General features: G+C 40.5%; 1 protein-coding gene across 3 annotated transcripts in view; it reads right to left on the bottom strand.

Moving 5' to 3' along the window:
* Positions 1-12,311, bottom strand: part of MMP16 (matrix metallopeptidase 16) — a 219,727-nt gene that overhangs the window by 22,606 nt on the left and 184,810 nt on the right. For all 3 annotated transcript variants that reach the window (XM_078393582.1, XM_020804979.3, XM_020804978.3), the window contains one exon: positions 8,712-8,850. In XM_078393582.1, coding sequence (XP_078249708.1) covers positions 8,712-8,850 — 139 coding nt within the window. The remainder of the gene's footprint in view (positions 1-8,711; positions 8,851-12,311) is intronic.

Raw genomic sequence — 12,311 nt, forward strand, 5'->3', positions numbered from 1 at the left:
TGCCAGCCCCACCGATGCCCCCACTGTAACCACCGCCGTCGCCACCATCACCGTCTCCAGCTGGCCTCCACAGTCACGGCCTGTTGAAAGGGAAACTGACTGCCCTTTGCAAAGATGGTGGCTGCTGCTTCATTTAGGGCAGGGAAGCTGCAGCTCCCATATTTCCAAAGGGCAGCCTGGACTCCCTTAAGACAAGCTAAGGTAGGGAGAGGAAGGGGGCAATAGGCTGTAGGGGTGAGTGGCTGCCTATCATCCTACCAATCAAGCTGTTTGGCGGGCCGGTAGGTAGAATGGGAAAGCCATAGGAAGAGCTAGCCTTCCCTCTCTTTCTATGGGGGAATGAATAAAAATAGGCCAATATTCGTCCCTCCCTTCCTATTTGTTGGGGTCTCTGGAACCCACGATTATGAAGGGATGAATATTTAACAAATCAGTGATTTCTGACGAATATCGCAATCCATTTTTAAATTTGTCCCCATGTCTATTCTGCACTTATATAAACCTTAGGATTCACTGAAACCTCCCTCTTGTGCAAAAATGGTGCTGCTCTGTCTACATATCAGACAGGCGCTCAATGAATTAGTGTGTTTTCATGATGTAGTATGTGTTCATGAAGCGTATATCACAAAGAAACCCACTCAGGCATAGATTCTACAGTCATAATCTGTAGGTATACCAAAGTATGTTGGCCAAACGGGGCTCTTGTTCTGGAACATTAGAGCTTAGGAAGTCATAAAGCTATGCTTTTTAGAAGCCTGATAAAGGGACCTTCCATGTTCCAGATATTCTGCTGACTCTTAGGAAGCATACTGACCACCAGGACCTGTATGTTCAACTCTGTCTGCCAGTTGTTCTTCAGTGTTTCAGTTAAAATTCTTACTTAGCTTTCCAGGCCAATATGTCACAGGCACAGTATACATGTACATATACACAAATCAGAAGTCCTTCTGGGCAGACTTATTATGGCAGGGAGGTAACAGATCACCAGCAGGGCTGCTGAAGCTCACTGGATTTCACACTTAGGGAAAACTCTCTGAATTATCATAGATACATTCGGCTTTCTGTAAGCCCTTGTTCTTCTCTTGCCTCATTTAAAAAAAAAATCTTCTCCTCATTTTCTGTATCGGCAATATTACTTGCTGCTCAGCCATATGCTGTCAGTAAATTTTAGCTTTGAGAATGAAACTGTCAAGCAGCAGGATGAGAAGTGCTGAAAGTTATGGTAGGAGTACTGAGAATTTTACAACAACTTTCTTTTTGCTGCATGTGGTTTGGCACCGGTTTTAACACTGCAGATATCGTTGACAGTTAGCTTTTAGCACTGCTTATATTCCTTGTCAACTTAGAATCACTTTACAGTCTGTATCTCTGCTACTTAAAAGACAACAACACACATTTACACATCTCCCACATCTTATATATGTTGAAATCTTCCCCCCATAAGCTTATAGGGTAAAACATTAAGTCTCGCTAATGTGAAGGCTCTTCTGGTCTTTGTTGTCATTGTGCTAGTCAAATATGCAGATATGCAGAAAGGCATTATTAGTAACAACACTGTATTTGCCTGATTGGCTCATATGCTCTTGAAGTTCTATGTCCCAGGTTCTTTCTTTGAGTGCTGCTTTAGCACCAACATGCCCCATCGCCAAGAGAACGTTGGTGGAAAAACCCATTTGCCTTACTTCTTTTGTGAGTTGGAGTTTCCAGTCTGATTGAAAGGAATCAAAAAGTGACATCTGTGCCAAGCCTTCAGAAGAGAAGATAAGCTTTAGTGAGTAATTAAACATAAGGACGTTGGTATGTGCTCTTATGGTGATTAGGTCAGCCTCCAAAGGAAGGGCTACATTAGGTGTACAGGGGGGTACACGCAAAATAGATCTCAAAAATTTAGTTTGAACTATCTCAAGAGGACCAAGGTCAAATAAAGCAAACAACTGGCACCCATAGAGCATTTGAGCAACAACTTTAGCCTTGAAAACCTGAACGGCTGAGGGGATATGGTGACCCCCTTTAGTGTGAAAAAAAATCTTGTTAATGCTGCTGCACTTTTATGATTATCCAGTGCTGCATGCTTTATGCGAGGGGCTCAGGAAACTGAGGCATGAAAGATTATGCCCAAGTATTTGTAGCTGGAAACCTGCTCTATGGGATGACCACTGATAACCCAATTGTGCTTCACTTTTTCTCTACTGACCACCAGAACTTTGGTCTTCTGGTAATTACTTACTGCTCTCTATTACCTTCATGCAGGAAAATCAGCCTGGGACAAATGAAATGATGTTGCAATCTTTTAAAAGGCCGTTCATGTTCTCTATCACCTACCAGCAGCACCTCCATTCATTCTGACCTCTAAGACAGAAGGTTAAGTACACAGGAAAGAAAAAACCAAGATATTTGTTTTATTTTCAGCTACACTTTCAACCAGGTTGTTGACACTATTGGGATTTCTCACTCAAATTTCAATGCATAGTATGAGGTACAAGAATAAATACCACATTTGTACAATCAAAAGCCTTCCAAGCTTTTGAATGAAGTCAAGCCACAATTTCATAGGAAAAAGATATATTTGAAAGTAGGTATAAAACTTGTATCTGTTTAAGAGCTAAGATACAAAGTAAATTTATTGTAACATAAAAGACATTACCTAAAATTAATCTGTTCTACAATAGGAAATGTATTAAATACCATATTCAAACAATGTCCTGGTTGACTTGCTGTAGATTTCAGTTGCTGTGGGACTCAAAACAGGAGTTCTGTTGCAGACCATTATTCTTGGGCCACTGAGTTGCTGTGGAAACATCCCCAATGGAATATTTCACTGCAGAGCCAATAGGAAGCATTTTGTACAGTGGACCCTCGACTTACGGAATTAAATCCATATTAGAACGGTGGCTGCAGGTCGAAAAGTCTGTAGGTTGAGTCTCCATTGACCTACAATGCATTGAAAACCGATTAATCCTGAACCGGCCATTTTTGTTCCGTTTTTGTTCCATTTTGGTTTTTTTTTTTCCAGTCTGTAAGTCGATTCTTCGGCTGCAAGTCGAACCCTAAATGCTGCAGCCAGAGACGTCTGTAGCTTGAAAAGTCTGTAAGTGCAGCCGTCTGTAAGTCGAGGGTCCACTGTAGTCTAGAAAATCACGGGAGACCAAAGCTGCTTGTCAGGGAAAGGGTTGGAGATCAAGCCCTTTAGTTCCATACAAACTTCTAGATTTCTACCATCCCCTCAATCTGAGGAAATGTTACTGAGAAAGGTTAACAGTCCTTCCTGCTGTTAACAGACTACTTGCTTTCATACCTATATTAATTATGTGCCCTTGATTCCAACCCCCTGACAAGAAGTGGACCCTGTAGGTATCCTGGTGCACTAGTTGCTTCTTCATGGAATTTTGCTGCCTCAACAGTTTCTTATCCCATAGGATGGGGTTGGTGTTACATGCAAGGAGGTGTGAAAAAAACTGTTATTAAAACTCTGGTATTAGGCAAGAGATGAAAATTGCCCAATGTTTCAGATGTATTCACAGAAATCTGAAAATCTGGGTTTTCAGCAACAATAGTTTTATGTTGTACTTCATGGTGATCTACCACAGAAGACCTGTCTCAGCTAACTGTTTCCGATGGCGCTGAGAGAGCAACACTATTACAACTATGGGATGATCCTAGACATTTATTACTTAGCTTTGTTGGCTGACCCCTGACATATTTTGTAGTTTTTATAAGAAGGAATACATTATTTATGTAATAATACTGATGCTTGTTTAAACGTTGCTTAAGGGTTTGATGTAGCAACATTCTCCTGACAAGGGATTATAAGACAGTGTGCTTCTGGGAGGTGTAAAATAACTAGATAAACCTAAAAGAAAAATGGATCCACAGATTTATGTTACTCTGAAATTTGATTACATAGTAATAAACATGATTGAATTCCGTTTTCTCATATAGTATTATAAACATACAAGAAAAAAAGATATATGATTTCACACAGAATTTAAAATGTGATAATACTGTTGCAATGTGTATCTGCCACTTCTTAAAATAGATGCAAATGTCACAAAAGCAATATACCTGGTACAAAATTAGGCAGTGGTACACTCCATACATGATTATTGGGATGCAAATTTCATTGAGTTTAGTAGAGATTATTGCTAAGTAAGTGTTGATACGCCCAAAGTTGTTACCTATGCCAAGTGCTGTTCAAGAAAGGCCAGTCTTCTGCAGAAACATACATGGAACAGGGCTGCAAGGGAAGGGGTGAAATATCTGCCTGCCACAGTAACGGACAGTGCCTGGCAGGGGTTGTGGTTCTTCTGGATTCCAGGTCTCAAGGATGACAAGGTTCATGGGGAAGCATTTGCATCTTGTTTTCCTACAACCTGGTCTTTACTGAAGGGAAAAGGTGCTCTCCTTTCCTTCCCAGTTGCTCCCAGACAGCCTTGTCATGCATGCCAGATGAGGCTTGTCAGAGTGCTCTGGAGGCTGCGAAGAGGGCGCGGAAGCCCTTTTCCCGGAAGGCCTGGGTCAGGCGCTCCACCTGTCAGCTCCTCCAGGCTCGAGCAGGCCGCCATGGCAAAGCTGCCTCCCCTCCGCTCAAGGCCGGGCTCGCCCAAGTGGTGGGCGTGTGATGTACGAGCGCGAGGGGCATGTCACACTTGTGCGCAAGCTTGACGTGCCCCTCCGCAAGCATGAACACACCCACCTGCGAGCGTGACACTCCTACCATGAGTGCGGGGGTGCCCCTGCCCCCCAACCGGTCCATGCACGGAGCCCGCACGCCCCAACCAGTCCCTGGTCCGAAAAAGGTTGGGGACTGCTGGTTTAGAGCACTTCCACAACAGCTACATATCTGTTGTGCAAAGCATTCTGATTGCTAGAAAAATTAGAAAGCAGGACATAACTACAATTTACCACTGAACTATTTACATCAAAACTCTCCAAGCACTGTAGCAAAGAGAAAGGCAACCCAGCCAAGCTACTCAAGGAACAGATTACATTTATGAAGTGTTCTTTCACCACATGCTTGAACAAGTCCTACTTTAAAGGAATATGGGAAGCTGGCAATATCAGACCTCTACACACCTACAGAATGAAAACATTTTTTAACTACTGCTATTATAAATAGTTGAATTTTTTTATCCTGTAGGTATGTAGAAGTTTGATATTGCCATTTCTGTGTGTTCTCTAATTAGAAAACCCTGGAAAGGGTTGGCATAAGTTGGAATTGTCTTGATGGCACACACATACATTATAAATAGACTTCAAGGAAACAGAAGAAAAAAGAAAGAAAAAAAATACTCATGCTGTATTTGTCTTCCCAGCATGTGACTGTAGTGTGTCTTTTTACAAGGGCTTCTCTCCCAAATCAAAATATCTTCTCATTTTCAGAGTAACATTTCTTGCTAGATAAGCTTTAGTGGTTGTACTAATTGCCAAGGACATTTCTGTAACTGAACCACAAATAACTCACTTAAGCCCTATTTGGGTGTTACTCCATCAAGTGAACAAAGAAGTCGTTTCCCAGGGTTCTCATATATTGAGTCTGTGGATGAGTATGAGGTAAAGGTAAAGGTTCCCCTTGACATTTAGTCCAGTCGTGTCTGACTCTAGGGCGCGGTGCTCATCCCCGCCTCCAAGCCATAGAGCCAGCGTTTTTGTCTGAAGACAATCTTCCGTGGTCACATGGCCAGTGCGACTTAAACATGGAACGCTGTTACCTTCCCACCGAGGTGGTCCCTATTTATCTATTCACATTTTTATATGCTTTCGAACTGCTAGGTTTGCAGGAGCTGGGACAAGAGACGGGGGCTCACTCCATTGCGTGGATTCCATCTTACGACTGCTGGTATTTGACCTTGCAGCACAGAGACTTTTGCGGTTTAACCCGCAGCACCACCATGCCCCTAAGTATGAGCATGAACTTCTCCTCATATTCCTCTGCAGCCTCAGCTCTTTTCATGTGGAGAATGCAAGCAGGCACATGCAAGCAGGCACTCACGTGTTCTCAAGATGGATACAAATTAAGTACTGGGTGAATATAGCTTATATTAAGCAATGATCCACTTACACACGTACTGAGTAGAAAAAGGTAGTAGCCCATACAAGATCTCAGTTAAGTATGACCAGTTGTTACTTGATTCTACCACTGTGACTGCATCTCACCTAGAACCCTCACCATTACATAATGCCCTAGTTGAATATTGTCAAGCAAGGAGCTACTAGGATGGAAGGCAACAAAAAGAGAAGTGTGTGTTCTAGCTCCCTGTCAAGGAGGGACTGTAGGGAATCCACCTCCCAATGTCTAGCTTTGCAGCCAGATGCCTAAACCACTGACCTATCCAGCAGTTCTTCCATCTCTCATCCTAATGTTGTATTGCCTATCATCAAAAATCTTTAAGCTACAATGAACCAATCATTAGAATCCACATAGTTTAAATACCAAGTTTTAATGCAATCCCTTATTGTTGTCAATGTACAGTAAATAGTTTTTCTAACAAGACTGCTTTATAAATAATTATATCCCAAATAGGATTTCACTCCTAATGAACAGGTTATAATGGTAAACTAGTATTTATTCAACACACTGTATAAATTTCACATTAAGTTCAAATTAGATGCATATTTAAGGCTTCAATTTTAGGCAACATCTGATAGCTAGTGTAAAGAAAAATTACTTCAGGGTGGGGGACTGGAATGCCACTAAAAATAGTGAATTTCAGATGCCATATTGTCTGGGTTTTATGCAATTTTTAATTATGAAGGATATTTGCATGAAAAAAGAACTTTATTAATACATAATTCATTTCCCACCTGGAATTTCTAATGTCAACATGTTTGGAGAGAATAAATTGTTATATAGCACAAATTACATGGGAAGGAAGGCAAACACCTGATGTTCAAAATAGGTAACTCTGATTAAAAACACAGCAGACTGAAATATTAACATAGTAAGGCTGTGCATGAACTCATCTCCCACATTCATTGAACTTTACCCTCTAGACACTAGGTTCTTAACCTGTGATCCATGGACCCCCAAGGGACTGTGATGTCTTCACAGAGGGTCTGCGAGGGCTTGAAGAAATGTTATGATCTTTTGCAGTTAAAAGGGAGAGACAGAGACAGAGAGAGAGAGAGAAGAGGAAGGAAGGAAGGAAGGAAGGAAGGAAGGAAGGAAGGAAGGAAGGAAGGAAGGAAGGAAGGAAGGAAGGAAGGAAGGGAAAGGAAAGGAAAGGAAAGGAAAGGAAAAAGGAAAGGAAAGGAAATATTTTAATTTCCCTTGCTTGATTGTATGGGATTTGATTTTCTAACCTATCACCTCCTTTAAAAACAAACAAAAGTAAAAATTTAGGTGGATAAAGGTTCCCTTGACATTTTTAGTCCAGTTGTGTCCAACTTTAGGGCATGGTGCTCATCCCGTTTTCAAGCCATAGAGCCAGTGCTTGTCCGAAGACAGTTTCTATTGTCACGTGGCCAGCGTGACGAGGGAATGCCATTTTACCTTCCCACCTATTTATCTACTTGCATTTACATGCTTTAGAACTTCTAGGTTGGCAGGAGCTGGGACAAGCGATGAGAGCTCACTCCGTCGCGTGGATTTGATCTTACGACTGCTTGTCTTCTGACCCTGCAGCACCGGCTTCAGCGGTTTAGCCCTGACCAAGTGGCCAGGGACAGCAATCATTTTTCACCATGCCATGCCCTTGTGAAAGGGAATACCTCATCAAGTAGTGATATTCCCAGCATCATACTTAAAATGTTTTTAAAATGTGAGCCAGCCCAGTTGCTAAGCATAGAGCCTGCCTTTATTTAAAGTGTGAGCAGGTGGTTTTGCACTATTGGTCATTTTCAGTTTTGAAACTGGAAAAAATAGTCTGCCATGGGCATCAAAAGGTCCCACAAGAAATGTCACAAAGTGGCTAGTTGTGCCCCCAGAGGATATGACTAGTTAATTCTGCCCCCTCAAAATCTGGGGTTAGGAAAACATAGGTAGGAAGTGGTAGTTACCACTGGAAGCTACTTGCCCCTGTTTTACAGGGAGGGCAGATCGGTTATTGTGTGACTTTGTTATATTATCAAATATTTCCTCGCCACAATTTAAATGCCCACCATCCAATTTTCATTTTTTTTCATTCCTCCCTTGAAACCTTTGCATGTTCAGCACAGCTGAACTTTGAATTAGCCCAATATTACATGTTATATGATTTTTTAAAAAGCCTGTGACACAATACTGTGCATATTTACTCGTAAGTCATTTACAGGTCTGTGTCTTCAAAAGGTGCATTTCTTAGTATCATTTCCCCAATATTTATAAAACTGTCTACTGGCTACAATGCTCTATTTCTTCATGGAGAAAAGGACATTAATTGTGTATACCTTCTAGCACTTTGTTTGTGTTAGTAATTAATCAACTGCTTTCTATCCTAATGGAAATTTTTGAACCTTCAAGAGCAGCACCATGGTGAAAGCACTGGCGCTAGATAATTGGGCCCAGAGGTTACTCACAGCATTACTCCATATCTTCAGAAACTCCTCTTCAAACACTGCACCCTGGAAATTTCCTGGCAAATCAGTTGATCTACTATTAAATAAACAGACCACGGGCTGGAAATAGTTCATGGTGTTTGGCTGGTATTTCAGCTCAATGACTATCCAGAATGGGCACAAAATGTAATAGTTTTACAAGTTTCTTTACTGATTTCTTCCTTATTTAAATGTCTTACCTTTAAAGAATACGAAGTTCCCATCACTGTTTTCATAAACAGCATCAATACTTGGAGGTAGTCCCCTCCAGAAGTAGGTAATCTGCATGGGGTATCCATCCATCACTCTGTTGTTTCTGACACGCCAAAACCACTGATCCTGGAAACACACAAATTCACATGGTATTACATTTGGAGGTTTCCTATTGAGAAACGTTTTGAAGGTACAAAACACTATTTGGTCTCATGGTTGGACAACAGCATATTGTAATTCTTTATTACACTGTATATTGCATATTTTAAATTAGTGCAGGCATATAGATTTAATAAAGGCAAGTTGCAGACATAGCATGCCCAAAGTCATCACAAATTTGAATGCAATCAATCCTGGTTTGTATTAATAATGATATTGAAAATTAGGGATACAAAGAATACTTGCTAAATTCCTCACTGATTTAAGCTGTCTTGAATTGCTGAGACACCTTGATGTGAAATGTTCAAGCCCTTGGGATTCACTGTCACTGGCCATGCTTTGGTCCTCATATTTTGAACCAAATATATAGAAAAATGTGGCTCCCTAATTATATATCTCCAGCCTACAATGCAGAGAAATGACATAGCAATGTAAAATAATATACAGTGGTGCCCTGCACCACGACGATAATCCGTTCCCCTGAAATCGCTGTTAAGCGAAAACATCGTCCAGTGAAAACAGTTTCCCCACTGGAGTGCATTGAAACCCATTTAATGCGTCCCAATGGGGAAATTACCTCATTGTCCAGCGAAGATCGCCCATTGGGGAAGCCATTTTCTGAGTGCCGATCAGCTGTTAAAATGAGTCCAGAAAACACAGGGCAGCCATTTTGCGGAGCCGGAAAACATTGTCATCTTGCGAACAAATGGTTCGCAAAGCACGGACCTAATCATTGTCAAATGAAAATCCCCCATAGGAAACATCGTTTTGCGATCGCTATAGCAATCACAGAAAAGTCACCGTCCTGCAGATTCATCATACAGTGGGGTCATCGTCTAGCAAGGTACCACTGTATGGGTATTTTGATATACATCATGTTCCAGAAAGAAAATTAATCAAAAAGTGAAGATTTATGGCACCTTTAAGACTAATTTTAGTTTGAGCTTTTATCGACTACAATCCACTATACCCAATATAGAAGTAGTGGATTATAATCCATGAATGCTCATGCTATAATAAATGCATTAGTCTTAAAAGTGTCTCAAGACTCTGAAGTGTTTGTATATTTGGCTTTTTCTGTACAAGCTGAAACCAACCCAGCTAACTCTTGGAAAAGGACTTTTCAAATTGACTTGCATTTTATCTCAAATGAGTCAACTTGCCTCTTGTGATTTAGAGCATTTAAATATCTTGAGTTGTGTTAGTAAACTGACACTATGATCTCAACTGAGATCTGACTGGAAAGGTGGTATATCAGATTATTTTCCAAAATTTGCTGTAGTAAATTCCACACTGGATTCTGTCATGTCGATCTTGCATAATGGGTGGTTATGATAATCCACAGCACACATACACACTGAAAAAGCAGTTTCCCTTGGATGTTTTAATTTAAATAAATATAGCAATACTTCTAAATGCTGCTCTCTTAGATGCTTCTATATGACAGAATGATTAATCTTTTTATTGCCTGTTGAAATCAGTCATAACTACAATAAACAAAACCCAAAACACAATTTGAAAGTGAAACTTTTCATATTTCTTTGATAGCCCAGTTTTCTAACAGAAAATTAGACAGGCAGTCTAATATAGTGTGTGTGTGTGTGGGGGGGTGGAGTGGAGTCGAGTGCAGCTGGCCACAATGGAGGTACAAAACCCCTCTGTGGAATTCCATTATTCTCACTGAAAATGCTTTCTCTTTCCTTAAGAAAAAGTGAAAAGAATCCACATTTTGGTTAGGTGATGTCTGCTGACCGATAGAATTTTTATTCTTCCCAAGTGGAAACAAAAGAGTCAGCACAGTTCTCGTTATTCACAAACAAATGTCACAGTGCTTTTTCGGGGTTTCTTTGCCTGTTGAAAAATCACCTTTGCATATTCATGAAGAAATACCAACAATCAAGTAGTTCATCTTTGTAAGATAAAAAGAGCAAGAGAGAAAGAGAGGACGCTGTTTCCAAGATTTACAACAGTATCTTAAATCCAGCTAAATGTCTTCCACCTAAAACTAGGAAGACATTTCTTTTATATGGCTATTCTCTCCTTTGGTTTATTGCCATTTATCTTAGGTCTCCTTCTTTACTAAGTTACAGCAGCAGATTTAAAAAAGCACTTGACTTTGACAAAATATGCCAGGCCCTATTTAAGACAAAATCATTATATACTGTACTGTGTTTCATTCTTCTGCAAATTACTGCATTGTCTGATATCATTTTCAGAGACAACACAGGAACTTGCTTTATAATACAACAGGTCATTGCTGAATATGGTTCAGTGTATTTCTGCACAAGAGATATAGGATACATTTGTGCAGTTCACATCTTAATATGACCCACATTACTAATAATGACACTACCCAAACTATTATTTTTCAGCTTGTATCCTTTGAATTTTGAGATTTCTATGAGATTCTCTTATATGTGTGCATATTAGGGAAAACTGAACTGCTGGATAGCTCAGTGGTTTTAAGTATCTGGCTGCGGAGCCAGAGATTGGGACTTTGATTCCCCACTGTGCCTCATTGACAGGGCAGGACTCGATGATCCATAGGTTCACTTCCAGCTCTGCAGTTCTAAAATGATGATGAACGGCACACAAAAATGTATAGAGTGGAAAAATGGACAGCGATAATTTTCAGACCTCAAAGGTTTCCCAGTCCCCTGTTAAAGGCTTTGTAAAGCTTTTCAGGTTGAAAGGGATTCTCAGGGAGACTCAGAATGTGGGGTGTGTGTGTGTGTGTGTGTGTGTGTGTGTGTGTGTGTGTGTGTGTGTGTGTGTGTGTGTGTGTGTGTGTGTGTGTGTGTGTGTGTGTGTGTGTGTGTGTGTGTGTGTGTGTGTGAGAGAGAGAGAGAGAGAGAGAGAGAGAGAGAGAGAGAGAGAGAGAGAGACTGACAGCGAGAAAGAGAGAGAATAGGAGACTTTTAACTAAAGATTAAAATCTGTGGCTGAGGCCATCAGCCTTACACATTCATAGCTAGGTGAAGAGGATTCCAGTCATTTTACGTATCTTGCATACCTAAGATATTTGTAAAAAGATGCAAATTTGTAAAGAGATGCAAACTGAGCAAAGGACTTCAGTTTTCAATGAAAGGCCAGTATCTCTGGTAAGAAGGCAGCAACACAGGCCAACTGCACTTCTGGACTATAGAAATATTTCAGATTCCAGATAATTAGCATCAGGATTATAATCACAATTTCTCATCCACTTTGATGGATCTATATCTAGGTATGCCTCTGTATTGAAGGGAAAGGTAGTCAATTATAACTGTGTTATACACAGTTCTTCATGGGCTTCTCCTAATGTATCCCTTTTTGTACATGTACTGTATCTCTGAGGTATGCATTTAATGCAATGTATTCAGGAGGAACACATACAAAAATATGTATGAATTTGCACTTCAGAATTCAATAAGTGAAATAGACAGATTAAT

Source organism: Pogona vitticeps, chromosome 4 (assembly GCF_051106095.1).
Source record: "Pogona vitticeps strain Pit_001003342236 chromosome 4, PviZW2.1, whole genome shotgun sequence".
Classification (NCBI taxonomy): domain Eukaryota; kingdom Metazoa; phylum Chordata; class Lepidosauria; order Squamata; family Agamidae; genus Pogona; species Pogona vitticeps.